At 48.3% G+C, this 24,346-nt stretch overlaps 1 protein-coding gene across 1 annotated transcript in view; it reads right to left on the bottom strand.

The window, feature by feature from the left end:
- Positions 1 to 439: 439 nt before the first annotated feature.
- The window catches only part of LOC115416920 (WD repeat-containing protein 11), a 53,153-nt gene continuing 29,246 nt past the window's right edge, over positions 440 to 24,346 (bottom strand). Inside the window, exons 10-15 of the mRNA XM_030130792.1 lie at positions 19,619 to 19,714; positions 17,972 to 18,137; positions 16,733 to 16,830; positions 9,794 to 9,939; positions 7,050 to 7,129; positions 440 to 1,914 (exon numbers count right to left, since the gene is read on the bottom strand). Coding sequence (XP_029986652.1) covers positions 1,712 to 1,914; positions 7,050 to 7,129; positions 9,794 to 9,939; positions 16,733 to 16,830; positions 17,972 to 18,137; positions 19,619 to 19,714 — 789 coding nt within the window. The 3' untranslated portion in view covers positions 440 to 1,711. The remainder of the gene's footprint in view (positions 1,915 to 7,049; positions 7,130 to 9,793; positions 9,940 to 16,732; positions 16,831 to 17,971; positions 18,138 to 19,618; positions 19,715 to 24,346) is intronic.

A 24,346-nucleotide genomic window follows, 5' to 3' on the forward strand; every position in this document is an offset into this window, starting at 1 on the left:
TTGTAACTTTTTCTGTTTTTGCCTGAAGAAATAAATCAAAGTTCTTTTTTAACTTTTTAAAACCTCAACCTTCTTTTTGGTGAATTCTTCATTTCTCCTGGTTTGGTCCGTCCATCCAAAACATAAATGGTGAATTAATTTAAATTACACAACCCCCCCCCCCCCCCCCCCAGGGCAGCCTAAATGGAGTAGTCCAGAGCCACCGTGGGTCCAAAAATCTCTAGAATATGCAGTTTTTTGTCTAAGATAATCGGAGATTTACAGTACCAAGGTGGTTTAAAGATAAAGAAACTGGGGCAGTAGGTCATTAACCAAAATAAATGGTTTTTGAGATTTACTGCTTGCTGTTTGTTTACAAAACCATCTGACAAACACCGAGATCTTCTACAGAATGTGTCAGAAAGAAGGAGAAAGAAAGGATGAATTCAACCTGTAGAAGTCTGATTCCATTGGTTTAATGACAAGATTCCACTGGAAAGAATGCACAAAAACAAAAGGCTGAACACGGAAGCGCTGAAAAAGCCAAACATTTAAAGCAGTTCAGGTTCCACGTCCAGAGCACAAGTCCAAGAAGAACACAACCAAGCACAAACTATGACAAGTTCAAGGAAAAGATTCACTTTGACCAACTATCCAAACAAAAACACGTCAATAACCTGAAAAAAACAGATATTTCATCAGAAAAATAAGTGGAATTTCAATCATATTCTGCCTCAACTGACCATTTATACACATTTATTACACAAAACGACAAACATGTGATAAAAGGCAGAAGATGGATCAAATTTAGGGTTTGGAACAAAAATAAGAACAATTTAGACAAGATTACATCTAAGTCTGTTATGAACACAACGTGCGGATGGCAGAGGATCAAACAAAGCAGGAAATATGTCATAACATTATTGGTGCAATTAACACAAGAAATGTATCATAACTGATAACTGGTCCAATTAATACAGTAAATATTTGAGTTTTGGTCCCGTTCCGCTTGTTCATATTTTATTGTTAAAGGCTCATTTGTAAACATGAACATATTTTAGGTTTTTTTTCCACATTCAACCCGTTTGTTGTCATTCGTTCCAGGTTTGTCTGTTTTTCTTTTCACTTTGGATCATCTGGGTCTGAATGTGGAACCGGAGCTAAAACACCTTCAGCATCAGTTATTGTTTCATTTTTTCATTTCACTCATTCATCCATGGCCCTGGTTAGACCTGGTTGGACCTGGTTGGCCCTGGTTGGACCTGATTGGACCTGGTTGGATCTGGTTGGTCCTGGTTAGATCTGGTTAGACCTGGTTGGCCCTGATTGGCCCTGGTTGGACTTGGTTGGACCTGGTTGGCCCTGATTGGACTTGACTGGCCCTGGTTGGCCCTGGTTGGCCCTGGTTGGACCCTTTGGCGGCCGGTGTTGGTCCACGGGCTGCACATTTGCCCCCCCCCATTTTAAAGTCATTATTTACTGAAACATAGACTAATATTAAAGTGAATGACAGCGCTGGAGGGGGCGGGGTTTAGGGTTAGAGTCATGCAATCACAAACACGCACTGATTGGACGAAACGTTAACATAATTAGAATCACAAACATCAGCGGACGCTGTTGAAACCCCGCCTCCTTATGTTTCTGTCCCGTCAACACCCACAGGAGGTCAGTTCATGACCACCTGCACCGCCCGCTCCGTCCTCCTGGGGGGTGGGGTTTCCTGGGGGCGGGGTCACTCGATACTCTCCTGGCCCAGCTCCACGTCGTCGTCGGCGACGGCGCCATCCGGCACGCCGCCCTCACCTTGGAACAGCTCCTCCATCAGCTGCTCGCCGGCGCCGCCGGCCCGCGACGCCCACAGGGCGGCGCCCTCACGGAGGCCGAGCGAGCGAAGCAGCCGAGCGTAGTCCAGGAAGGCCGCCGCCATCAGCTTATGTACGAATGAAGGTCAAGGAAAAAACTGGACGACTGCACAAACGACAAACCTACGAAATAAACCTACGACAGAAAACCAAACAAACCTACGACAGAAAACCAAACAAACCTACGACAGAAAACCAAACAAACCTACACCGGAAAACCAAACAAACCTACACCAGAAAACCAAACAAAAAACAAACCTACGACAGAAAACCAAACAAACCTACACCAGAAAACCAAACAAAAAACAAACCTACGACAGAAAACCAAACAAACCTACACCAGAAAACCAAACAAAAAACAAACCTACGACAGAAAACCAAACAAACCTACACCAGAAAACCAAACAAACCTACGACAGAAAACCAAACAAAAAACAAACCTACGACAGAAAACCAAACAAACCTACACCAGAAAACCAAACAAAAAACAAACCTACGACAGAAAACCAAACAAACCTACGACAGAAAACCAAACAAAATTACACCAGAAAACCAAACAAACCTACGACAGAAAACCAAACAAAAAACAAACCTAAAACAGAAAACCAAACAAACCTACGACAGAAAACCAAACAAACCTACACCAGAAAACCAAACAAACCTACGACAAAAAACCAAACAAACCTACACCAGAAAACCAAAAAAACCTACAACAGAAAACCAAACAAACCTACAATAGAAAACCAAACAAACCTACGACAGAAAACCAAACAAACCTTCGACAGAAAACCAAACAAACCTACACCAGAAAACCAAAAAAACCTATGACAGAAAACCAAACAAACCTATGACAGAAAACCAAACAAACCTACGACAGAAAACCAAACAAACCTACGACAGAAAACCAAACAAACCTACACCAGAAAACCAAACAAACCTACGACAGAAAACCAAACAAACCTACAATAGAAAACCAAACAAACCTATGACAGAAAACCAAAAAAACCTACGACAGAAAACCAAACAAACCTACACCAGAAAACCAAAAAAACCTACAACAGAAAACCAAACAAACCTACGACAGAAAACCAAACAAACCTATGACAGAAAACCAAACAAACCTACAACAGAAAACCAAACAAACCTACGACAGAAAACCAAACAAACCTACGACAGAAAGCCAAACAAACCTACGACAGAAAACCAAACAAACGTACAATAGAAAACCAAACCTACAATAGAAACCCAAACAAACCTACAACAGAAACCCAAACAAACCTACGACAAAAAACCAAACAAACCTACAATAGAAAACCAAACCTACAACAGAGACCCAAACAAACCTACAACAGAAAACCAAACAAACCTACGACAGAAAACCAAACAAACCTACGACAAAAAACCAAACAAACCTACAATAGAAAACCAAACCTACAATAGAAACCCAAACAAACCTATGACAGAAACCCAAACAAACCTACGACAAAAAACCAAACAGACCTACAATAGAAAACCAAATAAACCTATGGCAGAAACCCAAACAAACCTACAACAGAAAACAAAAAAAACCTACGACAGAAAACCAAACAAACCTTCAATAGAAAACCAAACAAACCTACGACAGAAAACCAAACAAACCTACGACAAAAAACCAAACAAACCTACAATAGAAAACCAAACCTACAATAGAAACCCAAACAAACCTACAACAGAAAACCAAAAAAACCTACAACAGAAAACCAAACAAACCTACGACAGAAAACCAAACAAACCTATGACAGAAAACCAAACAAACCTACGACAGAAAACCAAACAAACCTACGACAGAAAACCAAACAAACGTACAATAGAAAACCAAACCTACAATAGAAACCCAAACAAACCTACAACAGAAACCCAAACAAACCTACGACAAAAAACCAAACAAACCTACAATAGAAAACCAAACCTAAAAACAGAGACCCAAACAAACCTACAACAGAAAACCAAACAAACCTACGACAGAAAACCAAAAAAACCTATGACAGAAAACCAAACAAACCTACAATAGAAAACCAAACCTACAATAGAAACCCAAAAAAACCTATGACAGAAACCCAAACAAACCTACGACAAAAAACCAAACAAACCTACAATAGAAACCCAAATAAACCTATGGCAGAAACCCAAAAAAACCTACAACAGAAAACCAAAAAAACCTACGACAGAAAACCAAACAAACCTACAATAGAAAACCAAAGAAACTTACGACAGAAAACCAAACAAACCTACGACAAAAAACCAAACAAACCTACAATAGAAAACCAAACCTACAATAGAAACCCAAACAAACCTACAACAGAAAACCAAACAAACCTATGACAGAAAACCAAACCTACAACAGAAAACCAAACAAACCTACAACAGAAAACCAAACAAACCTACAACAGAAAACCAAACAAACCTACGACAGAAACCCAAACAAACCTACAATAGAAAACCAAAAAAAACCTACAACAGAAAACCAAACAAACCTACGACAGAAACCCAAACAAACCTACAATAGAAAACCAAACAAACCTACAATAGAAACCCAAACAAACCTATGACAGAAACCCAAAAAAACCTACGACAAAAAAACAAACAAACCTACAATAGAAAACCAAACAAACCTACGACAGAAAACAAAACAAACCTACAACAGAAAACCAAAAAAACCTACGACAGAAAACCAAACAAACCTACAATAGAAACCCAAACAAACCTACAACAGAGACCCACACAAACCTACGACAAAAAACCAAACAAACCTACAACAGAAAACCAAAAAAACCTACGACAGAAAACCAAACAAACCTACAACAGAGATCCACACAAACCTACAACAGAAAACCAAAAACACCTACGACAGAAAACAAAACAAACCTACAACAGAGACCCACACAAACCTACGACAGACACCCAAACAAACCTACGACAGAAACCCAAACAAACCTACGACAAAAAAACAAACAAACCTACGACAAAAACCCAAACAAACCTACAACAAAAAACCAAACCTACGACAGAAACCCAAACAAACCCGCGATAAAAAACAAACCTACAATAGAACCCCAAACAAACCTACAACAGAAAACCAAACAAACCTACGACAGAAAACCAAACAAACCTACGACAGAAAACCAAACAAACCTACGACAGAAAACCAAACAAACGTACAATAGAAAACCAAACCTACAATAGAAACCCAAACAAACCTACAACAGAAACCCAAACAAACCTACGACAAAAAAACAAACAAACCTACAATAGAAAACCAAACCTACAACAGAGACCCAAACAAACCTACAACAGAAAACCAAACAAACCTACGACAGAAAACCAAACAAACCTACAACAGAAAACCAAACAAACCTACGACAGAAAACCAAACAAACCTACGACAGAAAACCAAACAAACGTACAATAGAAAACCAAACCTACAATAGAAACCCAAACAAACCTACAACAGAAACCCAAACAAACCTACGACAAAAAACCAAACAAACCTACAATAGAAAACCAAACCTACAACAGAGACCCAAACAAACCTACAACAGAAAACCAAACAAACCTACGACAGAAAACCAAACAAACCTACAACAGAAAACCAAACAAACCTACGACAGAAAACCAAACAAACCTACAATAGAAAACCAAACAAACCTACGACAGAAAACCAAACAAACCTATGACAAAAAACCAAACAAACCTACAATAGAAAACCAAACCTACAATAGAAACCCAAACAAACCTACAACAGAAAACCAAACAAACCTACAACAGAAAACCAAACCTACAACAGAAAACCAAACAAACCTACGACAGAAACCCAAACAAACCTACAATAGAAAACCAAACAAACCTACAACAGAAAACCAAACAAACCTACGACAGAAACTCAAACAAACCTACAATAGAAAACCAAACAAACCTATGACAGAAACTCAAACAAACCTACAATAGAAAACCAAACAAACCTACAATAGAAAACCAAACAAACCTACAATAGAAAACCAAACAAACCTACAATAGAAACCCAAACAAACCTATGACAGAAACCCAAACAAACCTACGACAAAAAACCAAACAAACCTACAATAGAAACCCAAACAAACCTATGACAGAAACCCAAACAAACCTACAACAGAAAACCAAAAAAACCTACGACAGAAAACCAAACAAACCTACAATAGAAAACCAAACAAACCTACGACAGAAAACCAAACAAACCTACGACAAAAAACCAAACAAACCTACAATAGAAAACCAAACCTACAATAGAAACCCAAACAAACCTACAACAGAAAACCAAACAAACCTACAACAGAAAACCAAACCTACAACAGAAAACCAAACAAACCTACGACAGAAACCCAAACAAACCTACAATAGAAAACCAAACAAACCTACAACAGAAAACCAAACAAACCTACGACAGAAACTCAAACAAACCTACAATAGAAAACCAAACAAACCTACAATAGAAACCCAAACAAACCTATGACAGAAACCCAAACAAACCTACGACAAAAAACCAAACAAACCTACAATAGAAACCCAAACAAACCTATGACAGAAACCCAAACAAACCTACAACAGAAAACCAAAAAAACCTACGACAGAAAACCAAACAAACCTACAATAGAAACCCAAACAAACCTACAACAGAGACCCACACAAACCTACGACAAAAAACCAAACAAACCTACAATAGAAAACCAAACCTACAACAGAGACCCAAACAAACCTACAACAGAAAACCAAAAAAACCTACGACAGAAAACCAAACAAACCTACAACAGAGACCCACACAAACCTATGACAGAGACCCAAACAAACCTACGACAGAAACCCAAACAAACCTACGACAAAAAACCAAACAAACCTATGACAAAAACCCAAACAAACCTACGACAAAAAAACCAAACCTACGACAGAAACCCAAACAAACCCGCGATAAAAAACAAACCTACAATAGAACCCCAAACAAACCTACAACAGAAAACCAAACAAACCTACAACAGAAACCCAAACCTACGACAGAAACCCAAACAAACCTACGACAGAAAACCAAACCTACGACAGAAACCCAAACAAACCTACGACAGAAAACCAGACAAACCTACGACAGAAAACCAAACACCTTCAGTTCCAGTCCTGGGTCTGGTTGTGGTTTGTAAAGGATATTGGTGGAGTCGTTGGCTTCCATCACCCCAGACTTCAGACAGGCTTCGATGAACAGAGCGGCTCGATCAAAGTGTCTCATACTGTAAAAAAGATGGAGGGACAGACACAGACGGACACAAATGGACAAGGACAGACAGACATGTCAACCCTGAGTCTGTCCACATTAAACTAAAGCACACGTCCATCCTGTCCCTGTCCTCCTGATTCAACATGAAAGAGAAGTTGTCCTCCAACAAAGATATTTAAGAATTAGAGCAGTCAGGATGTACAGGTGGACCAGGACCAGGACGGACAGGTGGACCAGGATGGACAGGTGGACCAGGATGGACAGGTGGACCATCAACTGATTGATGCTGGGCTTAAAGACACTGAAGTGTCCTTAGTCAGAGAAGAAAACACTGAGACTAAAGGGTTTGAAGGACGCAGAGGAACGAGGACAGTCCAGTACTGAAGAACAGGACAAAGGGTTAAGAAAACAGAACCACTGTCCCTGAAGGTCAGCGTCCTGTTCTATGGAGATCAATCCCCACTTGAATATGTGAGGTTGTCAGGCTCTGTCTCTCTGTTCCAGTCCTGTGGTCTGGATGCAGATCAATATATCAATAGAAGTGGGCGGGACTTCCACTCAGACTCAATGTCCCCAGCCTCCCCCGGGATCTGGGAGAAGGTCATTGAGTCCGAGTGGACCATGTTCTCCACCTCCATCGTCGAAGTGGCCGCTTAGAACTGTGGTCACAAGGTCTCCGGTGCCTGTCGTGGCGGCAATCCCTGAACCCGGTGGTGGACTGACATCATGGGACTCCAGAGGCAGCTGATGGGTACCAGTGGGCCAGGTGCACCGCAGCCCGAGCGGTTGTGGAGGCAAAAACTGGGGTCTAGGTGGAATTTGAGGAGGTCATGGAGGAGGACTATCGGTCAGCCTCGAGGAAATTCTGGCAAACCATCCGGCGCCTCAGGAGGGGAAAGCAGTGCGCCACCAACACTGTCTCCAGTGGAATGGGAGGAGCTGACCTCCACTGGGGATGTGGTCGGACAGTGTAAGGAATACTTGGAGGGTCTCCTCAATCCCACTGTCACGTCTCCCATGGAGGAAGCAGAGGCTGAGGTCTCAGAGGTGGACTGGTCCATCACCCACGCTGAGGTGGTTGGACAGCTCCTTGGTGGCAGAGCACCAGGGGTGGATGAGGTTCACCCTGAGTACCTTAAATCTCTGGATGTGCAGGACTGTCTTGGCTGACACGTCTCTGTAACATGGCGTGGCAGTCGGGGACAGTACCTCTGGATGGGCAGACCAGGGTGGGGGTCCCCCTTTTTAAGAAGGGGGTCCGGAGGATCCGCTCCAACCACAGGGGGATCCCACTCCTGAGCCTCCCGGGGAAAGTCTATTCCAGGTACTGGAGAGGAGGATCCCACCCAAAGTAGAACCTTGGATTCAGGTTTTCATCCCGGTTGCGGAACACTGGACCAGCTTTACACTCTCCATCGGGTGCTCGAGGGTTCATGGGAGTGTGCCCCACCGGTCCACATGTGTTTTGTGGATCTGGAGAAGGTGTTCGACCATGTCCCTCGTGGTATCCTGTGGGAGGTGCTTCCGGAGTATGGGGTCCGGGGCCCTCTGCTAAGGGCAGTCCGGTCCTTGTATGACCGAAGCAGGAGCCTGGTTTGCATTGCCGGCAGTAAGTCAGACCTGTTCCAGGTGCATATGGGACTCTGGGAGGGCTGCCCTCTGGCACCGGTTCTGTTCGTAATTTTTTTTTTTTGGACAGAATTTCTCGGCGCAGCCAGGGGCCAGAGGGGGTCCGGTTTAGGGACCACAGGATTTCGTCTCTGCTTTTTGCAGATGACATTGTCCTGTTGGCCTCATGGAACCTGGACCTTCAGTGTGATCTGGGGCAGTTTGCAGCCCAGTGTGAAGCCAGTGGGATGAGGATCTGCACCTCCAAATCTGAGACCATGGTTCTGGACTGGAAAAAGGTGGTCTGCCCTCTCTGGGTCGGTGGAGAGACTTTGGTCCAAGTGGAGGAGTTCAAGTATCTGGGTCTGGTTCACAGTGAGGGAAGGATGGAGGTTCAGATTGACAGGTGGGTGGGTGCAGCGTCTGCAGTGCTTGTACGGGTCTGTTGTGGTTCAGAAGGAGCTGAGTCCAAAGGAGAAGCTCTGGATTTACCCTCAGTCTACGTTCAGACCCTCACCTATGGTCATGAGCTTTGGGTCAGGACCCAAAGGACCAGGTCCAGGATACAAGCGGTCCAAATGAGTTTTCTCTGCAGGGTGGGTGGGTCCACCCTTAGGGATAGGGGGAGGAGCTCAGAGTAGAGCCGCTGCTCCTCCACATCCAGAGGAACCAGCTGAGGTGGATCAGACATCTGGTTCAGATCCTCCTGGACTCCTCCCTGAGGAGGTGTTCTGGGCATGTCCCACCAGGAGGAGGAGTCTGAGGAGAGGGAGGAGTCTGGGCATCCCTGCTTAGACTGTTAGCCCTGTGACCCGGCCCCGGATGAAGTGGCAGATAATGGATGGGCGGGACTTACACTGGAGGAAAACTCAGCTCATCCAATCATAGTCCGTATATGGACATACATGCAGATCCAGTTGGACTTCTGGATTAGATGGACAGTATGAGTTGGACACTGACCAAGTTGTGGGCTGTGGGTGTGTCTCTGTGTGTGGGTGTGTCTGTGGGTGTGTCTGCTTGTGTCTGTGGGTGTCTCTGTGTGTGGGTGTGTCAGTGGGCGTGTCCTCACCTGTGCAGCATCTCTCCCACTCTGTAGAAACATCCCAGTGACAGAAGCACCAGCAGAGCTTTGGATTTATGGTTGACCTGAGGAGAGCACAGGTGTTCAGCCCAGCGCTTCAGCACGTCTGCACCTTCAGACGGGTTCAGCCGCACCTGAAAGAACCAGGACCACACTGAGACACCTGAAAGAACCAGGACCAGACTGAGAGACCTGAAAGAACCAGGACCAAACTGAGACACCTGAAAGAACCAGGACCAGACTGAGAGACCTGAAAGAACCAGGACCACACTGAGACACCTGAAAGAACCAGGACCAGACTGAGAGACCTGAAAGAACCACGACCACACTGAGAAACCTGAAAGAACCAGGACCAGACTGAGAGACCTGAAAGAACCAGGACCAAACTGAGACACCTGAAAGAACCAGGACCAGACTGAGAGACCTGAAAGAACCAGGACCACACTGAGAAACCTGAAAGAACCAGGACCAGACTGAGAGACCTGAAAGAACCAGGACCACACTGAGAAACCTGAAAGAACCAGGACCAGACTGAGAGACCTGAAAGAACCAGGACCACACTGAGAAACCTGAAAGAACCAGGACCACACTGAGACACCTGAAAGAACCAGGACCACACTGAGACACCTGAAAGAACCAGGACCACACTGAGAAACCTGAAAGAACCAGGACCAGACTGAGAGACCTGAAAGAACCAGGACCACACTGAGAAACCTGAAAGAACCAGGACCACACTGAGAAACCTGAAAGAACCAGGACCAGACTGAGACACCTGAAAGAACCAGGACCACACTGAGAAACCTGAAAGAACCAGGACCACACTGAGACACCTGAAAGAACCAGGACCACACTGAGACACCTGAAAGAACCAGGACCAAACTGAGACACCTGAAAGAACCAGGACCAAACTGAGACACCTGAAAGAACCAGGACCAGACTGAGAGACCTGAAAGAACCAGGACCACACTGAGAAACCTGAAAGAACCAGGACCAGACTGAGAGACCTGAAAGAACCAGGACCACACTGAGAGACCTGAAAGAACCAGGACCAAACTGAGACACCTGAAAGAACCAGGACCACACTGAGAGACCTGAAAGAACCAGGACCAGACTGAGAGACCTGAAAGAGCCAGGACCACACTGAGAAACCTGAAAGAACCAGGACCAGACTGAGAGACCTGAAAGAACCAGGACCACACTGAGAGACCTGAAAGAACCAGGACCACACTGAGACACCTGAAAGAACCAGGACCACACTGAGAAACCTGAAAGAACCAGGACCAGACTGAGAGACCTGAAAGAACCAGGACCACACTGAGAAACCTGAAAGAACCAGGACCAGACTGAGAGACCTGAAAGAACCAGGACCACACTGAGAAACCTGAAAGAACCAGGACCAGACTGAGAGACCTGAAAGAACCAGGACCACACTGAGAAACCTGAAAGAACCAGGACCAGACTGAGAGACCTGAAAGAACCAGGACCACACTGAGAGACCTGAAAGAACCAGGACCAAACTGAGACACCTGAAAGAACCAGGACCACACTGAGAAACCTGAAAGAACCAGGACCAGACTGAGAGACCTGAAAGAACCAGGACCACACTGAGAAACCTGAAAGAACCAGGACCACACTGAGACACCTGAAAGAACCAGGACCAAACTGAGACACCTGAAAGAACCAGGACCAAACTGAGACACCTGAAAGAACCAGGACCAAACTGAGACACCCGAAAGAACCAGGACCAGACTGAGAGACCTGAAAGAACCAGGACCACACTGAGAAACCTGAAAGAACCAGGACCACACTGAGACACCTGAAAGAACCAGGACCAGACTGAGACACCTGAAAGAACCAGGACCACACTGAGACACCTGAAAGAACCAGGACCAGACTGAGAGACCTGAAAGAACCAGGACCAGACTGAGAGACCTGAAAGAACCAGGACCACACTGAGAAACCTGAAAGAACCAGGACCACACTGAGACACCTGAAAGAACCAGGACCAGACTGAGAGACCTGAAAGAACCAGGACCACACTGAGACACCTGAAAGAACCAAGACCACACTGAGACACCTGAAAGAACCAGGACCAGACTGAGAGACCTGAAAGAACCAGGACCACACTGAGAAACCTGAAAGAACCAGGACCACACTGAGACACCTGAAAGAACCAGGACCACACTGAGACACCTGAAAGAACCAGGACCAGACTGAGACACCTGAAAGAACCAGGACCACACTGAGACACCTGAAAGAACCAGGACCAGACTGAGAGACCTGAAAGAACCAGGACCAGACTGAGAGACCTGAAAGAACCAGGACCACACTGAGAAACCTGAAAGAACCAGGACCACACTGAGACACCTGAAAGAACCAGGACCAGACTGAGAGACCTGAAAGAACCAGGACCACACTGAGAAACCTGAAAGAACCAGGACCAGACTGAGAGACCTGAAAGAACCAGGACCACACTGAGAAACCTGAAAGAACCAGGACCAGACTGAGAGACCTGAAAGAACCAGGACCACACTGAGAGACCTGAAAGAACCAGGACCAAACTGAGACACCTGAAAGAACCAGGACCACACTGAGAAACCTGAAAGAACCAGGACCAGACTGAGAGACCTGAAAGAACCAGGACCACACTGAGAAACCTGAAAGAACCAGGACCACACTGAGACACCTGAAAGAACCAGGACCACACTGAGACACCTGAAAGAACCAGGACCACACTGAGACACCTGAAAGAACCAGGACCAGACTGAGAGACCTGAAAGAACCAGGACCACACTGAGAAACCTGAAAGAACCAGGACCACACTGAGACACCTGAAAGAACCAGGACCACACTGAGACACCTGAAAGAACCAGGACCAAACTGAGACACCTGAAAGAACCAGGACCAAACTGAGACACCCGAAAGAACCAGGACCACACTGAGAAACCTGAAAGAACCAGGACCAGACTGAGAGACCTGAAAGAACCAGGACCAAACTGAGACACCTGAAAGAACCAGGACCAGACTGAGAGACCTGAAAGAACCAGGACCACACTGAGACACCTGAAAGAACCAGGACCAGACTGAGAGACCTGAAAGAACCACGACCACACTGAGAAACCTGAAAGAACCAGGACCAGACTGAGAGACCTGAAAGAACCAGGACCAAACTGAGACACCTGAAAGAACCAGGACCAGACTGAGAGACCTGAAAGAACCAGGACCACACTGAGAAACCTGAAAGAACCAGGACCAGACTGAGAGACCTGAAAGAACCAGGACCACACTGAGAAACCTGAAAGAACCAGGACCAGACTGAGAGACCTGAAAGAACCAGGACCACACTGAGAAACCTGAAAGAACCAGGACCACACTGAGACACCTGAAAGAACCAGGACCACACTGAGACACCTGAAAGAACCAGGACCACACTGAGAAACCTGAAAGAACCAGGACCAGACTGAGAGACCTGAAAGAACCAGGACCACCCTGAGAGACCTGAAAGAACCAGGACCACACTGAGAGACCTGCAAAGAAACCAGGACCACACTGAGACACCTGAAAGAACCAGGACCAGACTGAGAGACCTGAAAGAACCAGGACCACACTGAGAGAACTGAAAGAACCAGGACCACACTGAGACACCTGAAAGAACCAGGACCAAACTGAGAGACCTGAAAGAACCAGGACCACCCTGAGACCTGAAAGAACCAGGACCAGACTGAGAGACCTGAAAGAACCAGGACCAGACTGAGAGACCTGAAAGAACCAGGACCACACTGAGAGACCTGAAAGAACCAGGACCACACACAGAGACCTGCACAGAACTAGGATCAGACTGACAGACCTGAAAGAACCAGGACCAGACTGAGAGACCTGAAAGAACCAGGACCACACTGAGAGACCTGAAAGAACCAGGACCAGACTGAGAGACCTGAAAGAACCAGGACTACACTGAGAGACCTGAAAGAACCAGGACCACACTGAGACACCTGAAAGAACCAGGACCACACTGAGACACCTGAAAGAACCAGGACTAGACTGAGAGACCTGAAAGAACATGGACCACACTGAGAGACCTGCACAGAACCAGGACCAGACTGAGAGACCTGAAAGAACCAGGACCACACTGAGACACCTGAAAGAACCAGAACCAGGACCAGACTGAGAGACCTGAAAGAACCAGGACTAGACTGAGAGACCTGAAAGAACCAGGACCACACTGAGAGACCTGCACAGAACCAGGACCACACTGAGAGACCTGAAAGAACCAGGACCAAACTGAGAGACCTGAAAGAACCAGGACCACACTGAGAGACCTGCACAGAACCAGGACCACACTGAAAGACCTGAAAGAACCAGGACCACACTGAGAGACCTGAAAGAACCAGGACCACACTGAGAGACCTGCACAGAACCAGGACTAGACTGAGACACCTAAAAGAACCAGGACCACACTGAGAAACCTGAAAGAACCAGGACCACACTGAGAGACCTGAAAGAACCAGGACTAGACTGAGAGACCTGAAAGAACCAGGACCACACTGAGAGACCTGCACAGAAGCAGGACCAGACTGAGAGACCTGAAAGAACCAGGACCAAACTGAGAGACCTGAAAGAACCAGGACCACACTGAGAGACCTGCACAGAACCAGGACTAGACTGAGACACCTAAAAGAACCAGGACCAGACTGAGAGACCTGAAAGAACCAGGACCACACTGAGAGACCTGAAAGAACCAGGACTAGACTGAGAGACCTGAAAGAACCAGGACAACACTGAGAGACCTGCACAGAACCAGGACCACACTGAGACACCTGAAAGAACCAGGACCAAACTGAGAGACCTGAAAGAACCAGGACCACACTGAGAGACCTGAAAGAACCAGGACCAGACTGAGAGACCTGAAAGAACCAGGACCAGACTGAGAGACCTGCACAGAACCAGGACCACACTGAGAGACCTGCACAGAACCAGAACCACACTGAGACACCTGAAAGAACCAGGACCACACTGAGAGACCTGCACAGAACCAGGACCAGACTGAGAGACCTGAAAGAACCAGGACCACACTGAGAGACCTGAAAGAACCAGGACCACACTGAGAGACCTGAAAGAACCAGAACCACAGTGAGAGACCTGAAAGAACCAGGACCACACTGAGAGACCTGAAAGAACCAGGACCACACTGAGAGACCTGAAAGAACCAGGACCAGACTGAGACACCTGAAAGAACCAGGACCTTCACAGAACCCAGACCTGCACAGAACCAAGCCCAGACTGAGATACTGGACCCTCTGGGATACTGGTTATAATCTACTACCATGGAAATACACAAACATTTATGCAAAGCACATGGACAGACAAGACTGTTAACTAACCTGTTAACTAACCTGTTAAAAGCTGTTAACTAACCTTTTAAAACCTGTTAACTAACCTGTTAAAAGCTGTAAACTAACCTGTTAACTAACCTATTAAAACCTGTTAACTAACCTGTTAAAAGCTGTAAACTAACCTGTTAACTAACCTATTAAAACCTGTTAACTAACCTGTTAAAACCTGTTAACTAACCTGTTAAAACCTGTTAACTAACCTGTTAAACCTGTTAACTAACCTGTTAACTAACCTGTTAAAACGTCTTAAAACCTGTTAACTAACCTGTTAACTAACCTGTTAACTAACTTGTTAAAACTTGTTAACTAACCGGTTAACTAACCAGTTAAAACCTGTTAACTAACCTGTTAAAACCTGTTCACTAACCTGTTAACTAACCTGTTAAAACCTGTTAACTAACCTGTTAAAACCTGTTAACTAACCTGTTAACTAACCTGTTAAAACGTCTTAAAACCTGTTAACTAACCTGTTAACTAACCTGTTAACTAACTTGTTAAAACTTGTTAACTAACCGGTTAACTAACCAGTTAAAACCTGTTAACTAACCTGTTAAAACCTGTTCACTAACCTGTTAACTAACCTGTTAAAACCTGTTAACTAACCTGTTAAAACCTGTTAACTAACCTGTTAACTAACCTGTTAAAACCTGTTAACTAACCTGTTAACTAACCTGTTAAAACCTGTTAAAACCTGTTAACTAACCTGTTCACTAACCTGTTAACTAACCTGTTAAAACCTGTTAACTAACCTGTTCACTAACCTGTTAACTAACCTGTTAAAACCTGTTAACTAACCTGTTAACTAACCTGTTCACTAACCTGTTAAAACCTGTTAACTAACCTGTTAAAACCTGTTAACTAACCTGTTAAAAGCTGTAAACTAACCTGTTAACTAACCTATTAAAACCTGTTAACTAACCTGTTAAAAGCTGTAAACTAACCTGTTAACTAACCTATTAAAACCTGTTAACTAACCTGTTAAAACCTGTTAACTAACCTGTTAAAACCTGTTAACTAACCTGTTAAACCTGTTAACTAACCTGTTAACTAACCTGTTAAAACGTCTTAAAACCTGTTAACTAACCTGTTAACTAACCTGTTAAAACCTGTTAACTAACCTGTTAACTAACCTGTTAACTAACCTGTTAAAACCTGTTAACTAACCTGTTAAAACCTGTTAACTAACCTGTTAACTAACCTGTTAAAACCTGTTAACTAACCTGTTAACTAACCTGTTCCCCACTCTCTGTTCAGTTGTGGTCTGTTTCAGTTCTGTTGGTCGTGGTCCTTTTAGGACTTTGGAGCCTAAAGGGTTTTCAATGTCAAACTAAAATGAGTCCAAATGCCCTTAAATGCACAAACAGTGAATATTCAGACACATACAGTAAATGTTCCTAAACAGGTGAGTGTCAGACCATGTGGAAGTCAGTGTGTGGAGAATGTTTGTGATTGTAGTCCATGTTCAGACACTCATCACCAACACACACACACACACACACATATTATGGGATGTCTCCTGGTGATGGACACTCACCTTGGCCAACCAGGCGGCTCGGTTCCACTCCCCGTAGGTCTGCAGGTATCGGCAGGCGTCGGCCGCCTTGTCAATCAAACACAGTAACTGCACCCCCTCTGACGGACAGACAGACAGACATGATGTTGATGTGACAGTTTAAACAGATGTATTAGTTTAATCTAATTCATTTTGACCAAAATGGAAAGGAGACAAATTTAAAACACACAATTCAAACAGAATCAAACATCAATAAGAATCCATTCAAATACAGAACCCTTTAAATGTTCAGAGGTCAGATAGAACCCTTTAAATGTTCAGAGGTCAGATAGAACCCTTTAAATGTTCAGAGGTCAGATAGAACCCTTTAAATGTTCAGAGGTCAGATAGAACCCTTTAAATGTTCAGAGGTCAGATAGAACCCTTTAAATGTTCAGAGGTCAGATAGAACCCTTTAAATGTTCAGAGGTCAGATAGAACCCTTTAAATGTTCTGAGGTCAGTTAAAGGTGTGGAAGACTTTTGTTGGCCTACATTCATCTAATCTGTCCATCTGTCTTTCCATCTGTCCATCCTCAGTCCTATCCTCAGTATTATGAATCTTGAGGTCTGTATTTCCTTCCTCAGCTGAATCTCGTGCTGCATGAACCTCCCGTCTGCCTGCAGCAGCAGAGCGAGCCTCTGTTTCCCACAATGCTCGTCACGACAAAAACGTCCTCCGATGCCCAGTTCCCTCCCAGTCTGAATGAAAACCCATGGGTTTGTTTACAGTGGACGGCACTGGGAAACCGTCCACCTCGACACAAGAGATTCAGCTGAGGAATGACAGAGAGACGAACAGATTCATGAAACTGAGGATAGGACTGAGGATGGACAGATGTGAGGAAACACTGGACATGAAAGTCTGCAGCAGCTTTAACCACTGTCACAGTACAGGTCTGAGAGGCATCACCAGCAAGACTGTTCTACAGATGAACTGCATGGAACTGAAGCCTCTGTGTGTCTGTCTGTCTGTCCATCTGTCTGTCCGTCTGTCTGTCTGTCTGTCCATCTGTCTGTCCATCTGTCTGTCTGTCTGTCCATCTGTCTGTCCATCTGTCTGTCTGTCTGTCTGTCCGTCTGTCCATCTGTCTGTCCATCTGCCCATCTGTCCATCCATCTGTCCGTCTGTCTGTCTGTCTGTCCGTCTGTCCATCCATCTGTCCATCTGTCCATCCATCTGTCCATCTGTCTGTCCGTGTGTCTGTTTATCTGTCCATACCTGCTAGTTTTCCGTTTGCGATCATATTTGTTGCCACCAGTTTGATGGTGGACTGGGATGGTCCAGAGGAGGTGATGGTGGTCACCAGACAGGCCTTCAGGGAGTCACAGTAGTAACTGGAGTTATCTGCACTGGTTTCCAACAGCAGCTGCACGGCCCGGTCCGTCTGAACCAGAACCACAACACAAAGACCAGAACACAAAGACCAGAATGAACAGATGAACTGCAGGGCCAGGTCCATCTGAACCAGAACACAAGGACCAGAAGAACTGCACAACAGGGGTTCAGGGGTGGGGGGTTCAGGGGTGGGGGTGTGGGGTTCAGGGGTTCAGGAGTTCAGGGGGTGGGGGGTGTGGGGTTCAGGGGTGGGGGGTTCAGGGGTGGGGGTGTGGGGCTCAGGGGTTCAGGGGTGGGGGTGTGGGGTTCAGGGGTTCAGGAGTTCAGGGGTTCAGGGGTGGGGGGTTCAGGGGTTCAGGGGTTCAGGGGTGGGGGTGTGGGGTTCAGGGGTTCAGGAGTTCAGGGGTGGGGGGTTCAGGGGTGGGGGTGTGGGGCTCAGGAGTTCAGGGGTGGGGGGTTCAGGGGTTCAGGGGTGGGGGTGTGGGGTTCAGGGGTGGGGGTGTGGGGGGTTCAGGGGTGGGGGTGTGGGGTTCAGGGGTTCAGGAGTTCAGGGGTGGGGGTGTGGGGTTCAGGGGTTCAGGAGTTCAGGGGTGGGGGGTTCAGGGGTGGGGGTGTGGGGTTCAGGGGTTCAAGAGTTCAGGGGTTCAGGGGTGGGGGGTTCAGGGGTTCAGGGGTGGGGGTGTGGGGTTCAGGGGTTCAGGAGTTCAGGGGTGGGGGGTTCAGGGGTGGGGGTGTGGGGTTCAGGGGTGGGGGTGTGGGGCTCAGGAGTTCAGGGGTGGGGGGTTCAGGGGTTCAGGGGTGGGGGTGTGGGGTTCAGGGGTTCAGGGGTTCAGGGGTGGGGGTGTGGGGTTCAGGGGTGGGGGGTTCAGGGGTGGGGGTGTGGGGTTCAGGGGTGGGGGGTTCAGGGGTTCAGGGGTGGGGGTGTGGGGTTCAGGGGTGGGGGTGTGGGGTTCAGGGGCTCAGGGGTGGGGGTGTGGGGTTCAGGGGTGGGGGGTTCAGGGGTGGGGGTGTGGGGTTCAGGGGTGGGGGGTTCAGGGGTTCAGGGGTGGGGGTGTGGGGTTCAGGGGTTCAGGGGTGTGGGGTTCAGGGGTTCAGGGGTGTGGGGTTCAGGGGTTCAGGGGTGGGGGTGGGGGTGGGGTTCTGTTGTGTTTGTCACTGTCTAGCTGATGCTTGTGTATTATTGATTGACAGGTTGTTCTTCCAACGTTGAAGCACTTCCTGTGTTTCTTCAAGGCCCCTCCTTCACATGACAGACGCTTCAGCAGGGCCGTAGACTGTCTACAGGGGGCCCAGGAGTGATGGGGGTCACAGGGGTCACAACAACAGGACTATGAAGACTGTCTTAGGACCCCCTGGTAGTCCCCCCCTTCACTCTGGGAAACCCTGCTGTAGAGGATGGTTTGTGGATGTGAGCCAGTCCTGGACCAGCTGGTCTTTGTGAAGACCATGTGGACCAGTCCTGGATCAGCTGGTCTGCTTGGAGACCATGTGAGTGTGGGTGCAGGACTGACCTGGCCCAGCAGGACTGACCTGGCCCAGCAGGAGCAGCTGGTCTGCACACTTCTTGGTGTGTTCGTAACTGGAGCGCTTCACTTCCTGTAGACGGACTCGATCCAACTGGAACTTCTGTTAAAGACACAAGAGAAGAAGAAGAAAAAGAAAAAGAAGTTCAGTGACTTTCAGTAGGAAGGAGAAGAAAAAAGGAAACATGAAAGACAGATCTGTGGACAAACTGTTAGTGAACAGAAGAAGAGAAGAGAGATGGAGCAGAGAGATGAAGAGACAGATGAAGGACAAGAAAGACAAAGACACTGGAAGGACTGTCCAGTGTCCAGACACCTGTAGAAGCTGAAACTGTCCTCTGGGTTTGATCTGATCAGATGTTCAGAGACAGAAGAGCAGATGGAAACAGGAAAACAGAGACACATCTGTCAGACTGACGCCTCATCAGCTTCAGGAGAGAGAGACGAAGGACACATGTCCACTGAAGGACCTGGACCCTCATGTTCACAGACTTGTGTGGACTTCATACATAAACCTGGTGTACGCTTAAATCCAGAAAAGTCCGTACGCACAAAAAAATCCAGATGAACAAACCTGAGCGTACGCCTGAATCCAAACACACTGCCTTTATTCATCCAATCAGCTGCAACTGAGCGCATGTGTTGGAGCACCTGACTCCTCCCTCTCCACGCCCACATTTAAATATGCAAATCAGGATAAACAGGGTCTGCAGGTGGGATTCCCCTCTCTGCATGATCACATGACATCAAGGTGGATGCAAAGCACAGGCCAAAACAGGTGGAAGGAGAAAAGAGACCAACTCAGCCCGTTTGAACAGAGAGTCACCGCTATTTTCAGTAACACTGGTCTGACAGGGGTGACACTGGTCTGACAGGGGTGACACTGGTCTAACAGGGTGACACTGGTCTGACAGGGGGGACACTGGTCTGACAGGGTGACACTGGTCTGACAGGGGGGACACTGGTCTAACAGGGGTGACACTGGTCTGACAGGGGGGACACTGGTCTGACAGGGGGGACACTGGTCTGACCAGGTGACACTGGTCTAACAGGGTGACACTGGTCTGACAGGGGGGACACTGGTCTGACAGGGGTGACACTGGTCTGACAGGGTGACACTGGTCTGACAGGGGGGACACTGGTCTAACAGGGGTGACACTGGTCTGACAGGGGGGACACTGGTCTGACAGGGGGGACACTGGTCTGACAGGGTGACACTGGTCTAACAGGGTGACACTGGTCTGACAGGGGGGACACTGGTCTGACAGGGTGACACTGGTCTGACAGGGTGACACTGGTCTAACAGGGGGGACACTGGTCTGACAGGGGGGACACTGGTCTAACAGGGTGACACTGGTCTAACAGGGTGACACTGGTCTGACAGGGGGGACACTGGTCTGACAGGGGTGACACTGGTCTGACAGGGGGGACACTGGTCTGACAGGGTGACACTGGTCTAACAGGGGTGACACTGGTCTGACAGGGGTGACACTGGTCTGACAGGGGGGACACTGGTCTGACAGGGGGGACACTGGTCTGACAGGGGTGACACTGGTCTGACAGGGGGGACACTGGTCTGACAGGGTGACACTGGTCTAACAGGGGTGACACTGGTCTGACAGGGGGGACACTGGTCTAACAGGGGTGACACTGGTCTGACAGGGGGGACACTGGTCTGACAGGGTGACACTGGTCTGACAGGGGGGACACTGGTCTGACAGGGGTGATACTGGTCTGACAGGGGGGACACTGGTCTGACAGGGTGACACTGGTCTAACAGGGGTGACACTGGTCTGACAGGGTGACACTGGTCTGACAGGGTGACACTGGTCTAACAGGGGTGACACTGGTCTGTCAGGGTGACACTGGTTTGACAGGGGTGACACTGGTCTGACAGGGGTGACACTGGTCTAACAGGGGTGACACTGGTCTGACAGGGTGACACTGGTCTAACAGGGGTGACACTGGTCTGACAGGGGTGACACTGGTCTGACAGGGTGACACTGGTCTGACAGGGTGACACTGGTCTAACAGGGGTGACACTGGTCTGACAGGGTGACACTGGTCTGACAGGGGTGACACTGGTCTAACAGGGGTGACACTGGTCTGACGGGTGACACTGGTCTGACAGGGTGACACTGGTCTGACAGGGTGACACTGGTCTAACAGGGGTGACACTGGTCTGACAGGGTGACACTGGTCTAACAGGGGTGACACTGGTCTGACAGGGTGACACTGGTCTGACAGGGTGACACTGGTCTGACAGGGGGGACACTGGTCTGACAGGGTGACACTGGTCTAACAGGGGTGACACTGGTCTGACAGGGTGACACTGGTTTGACAGGGGTGACACTGGTCTGACAGGGGGGACACTGGTCTGACAGGGGTGACACTGGTCTGACAGGGTGACACTGGTCTGACAGGGGGACACTGGTCTAACAGGGGTGACACTGGTCTGACAGGGGTGACACTGGTCTAACAGGGGTGACACTGGTCTGACAGGGGTGACACTGGTCTGACAGGGGTGACACTGGTCTAACAGGGGGACACTGGTCTGACAGGGGTGACACTGGTCTAACAGGGGTGACACTGGTCTGACAGGGTGACACTGGTCTGACAGGGGTGACACTGGTCTGACAGGGTGACACTGGTCTAACAGGGGTGACACTGGTCTGACAGGGTGACACTGGTCTGACAGGGGGGACACTGGTCTAACAGGGGTGACACTGGTCTGACAGGGGTGACACTGGTCTGACAGGGGGGACACTGGTCTGACAGGGGTGACACTGGTCTGACAGGGTGACACTGGTCTGACAGGGTGACACTGGTCTGACAGGGTGACACTGGTTTGACAGGGGTGACACTGGTCTGACAGGGGTGACACTGGTCTAACAGGGGTGACACTGGTCTGACAGGGTGACACTGGTCTAACAGGGGTGACACTGGTCTGACAGGGTGACACTGGTTTGACAGGGGTGACACTGGTCTGACAGGGGTGACACTGGTCTAACAGGGGTGACACTGGTCTGACAGGGGTGACACTGTTCTAACAGGGGTGACACTGGTCTGACGGGTGACACTGGTCTGACAGGGGGGACACTGGTCTGACAGGGTGACACTGGTCTGACAGGGTGACACTGGTCTAACAGGGGTGACACTGGTCTGACAGGGTGACACTGGTTTGACAGGGGTGACACTGGTCTGACAGGGGGGACACTGGTTTGACAGGGGTGACACTGGTCTGACAGGGGGGACACTGGTCTGACAGGGGTGACACTGGTCTGACAGGGGGACACTGGTCTAACAGGGGTGACACTGGTCTGACAGGGGTGACACTGGTCTAACAGGGGTGACACTGGTCTGACAGGGGTGACACTGGTCTAACAGGGGGACACTGGTCTGACAGGGGTGACACTGGTCTAACAGGGGTGACACTGGTCTGACAGGGTGACACTGGTCTACAGGGGTGACACTGGTCTGACAGGGTGACACTGGTCTAACAGGGGTGGACACTGGTCTGACAGGGTGACACTGGTCTGACAGGGGGGACACTGGTCTAACAGGGGTGACACTGGTCTGACAGGGGTGACACTGGTCTGACAGGGTGACACTGGTCTGACAGGGGTGACACTGGTCTGACAGGGTGACACTGGTCTGACAGGGGGGACACTGGATCTGACAGGGTGACACTGGTTTGACAGGGGTGACACTGGTCTGACAGGGGTGACACTGGTCTAACAGGGGGTGACACTGGTCTGACAGGGTGACACTGGCTACAGGGGTGACACTGGTCTGACAGGGGTGACACTGGTCTGAACAGGGGTGACACTGGTCTGACAGGGGGGACACTGGTCTGACAGGGGTGACACTGGTCTGACAGGGGGGACACTGGCTACAGGGGTGACACTGTCTGACAGGGGGACACTGGTCTAACAGGGTGACACTGGTCTGACAGGGGGGACACTGGTCTGACAGGGTGACACTGGTCTGACAGGGTGACACTGGTCTAACAGGGGTGACACTGGTCTGACAGGGTGACACTGGTTTGACAGGGGTGACACTGGTCTGACAGGGGGGACACTGGTCTGACAGGGGTGACACTGGTCTGACAGGGTGACACTGGTCTGACAGGGGGACACTGGTCTGACAGGGGTGACACTGGTCTGACAGGGTGACACTGGTTTGACAGGGGTGACACTGGTCTGACAGGGGGGACACTGGTCTGACAGGGGTGACACTGGTCTGACAGGGGTGACACTGGTCTAACAGGGTGACACTGGTCTAACAGGGGTGACACTGGTCTGACAGGGTGACACTGGTCTGACAGGGATGACACTGGTCTAACAGGGGTGACACTGGTCTGACAGGGGTGACACTGGTCTGACAGGGGTGACACTGGTCTGACAGGGGGGACACTGGTCTAACAGAGGTGACACTGGTCTAACAGGGGTGACTGGGATCAGCCCCCCAGGTAAATGTATAGTTAGTGTTAGTGTCCGTCACACATTAGTTCATTCTATGGGTCCTCAGTCTGTTCACAGATAAACTAGATAAAGGTTCATGTGGGATCATGTCAGGAAATCAAAGTCTTCAACTTGTCTTTAACTCCTCCATTCTCAAAAGACACTGAGACAGAAGACGGTCAGATACAGTCTCATCCTGTCACAGACTGTGGGTTTCCTCTGGTCCAACAGCTGCTGACGTCCGTCCTCACCTGTCCTCACCTGTCCTCACC

Source organism: Sphaeramia orbicularis, unplaced genomic scaffold (assembly GCF_902148855.1).
Source record: "Sphaeramia orbicularis unplaced genomic scaffold, fSphaOr1.1, whole genome shotgun sequence".
In the NCBI taxonomy this organism is placed as follows: Eukaryota; Metazoa; Chordata; class Actinopteri; order Kurtiformes; family Apogonidae; genus Sphaeramia; species Sphaeramia orbicularis.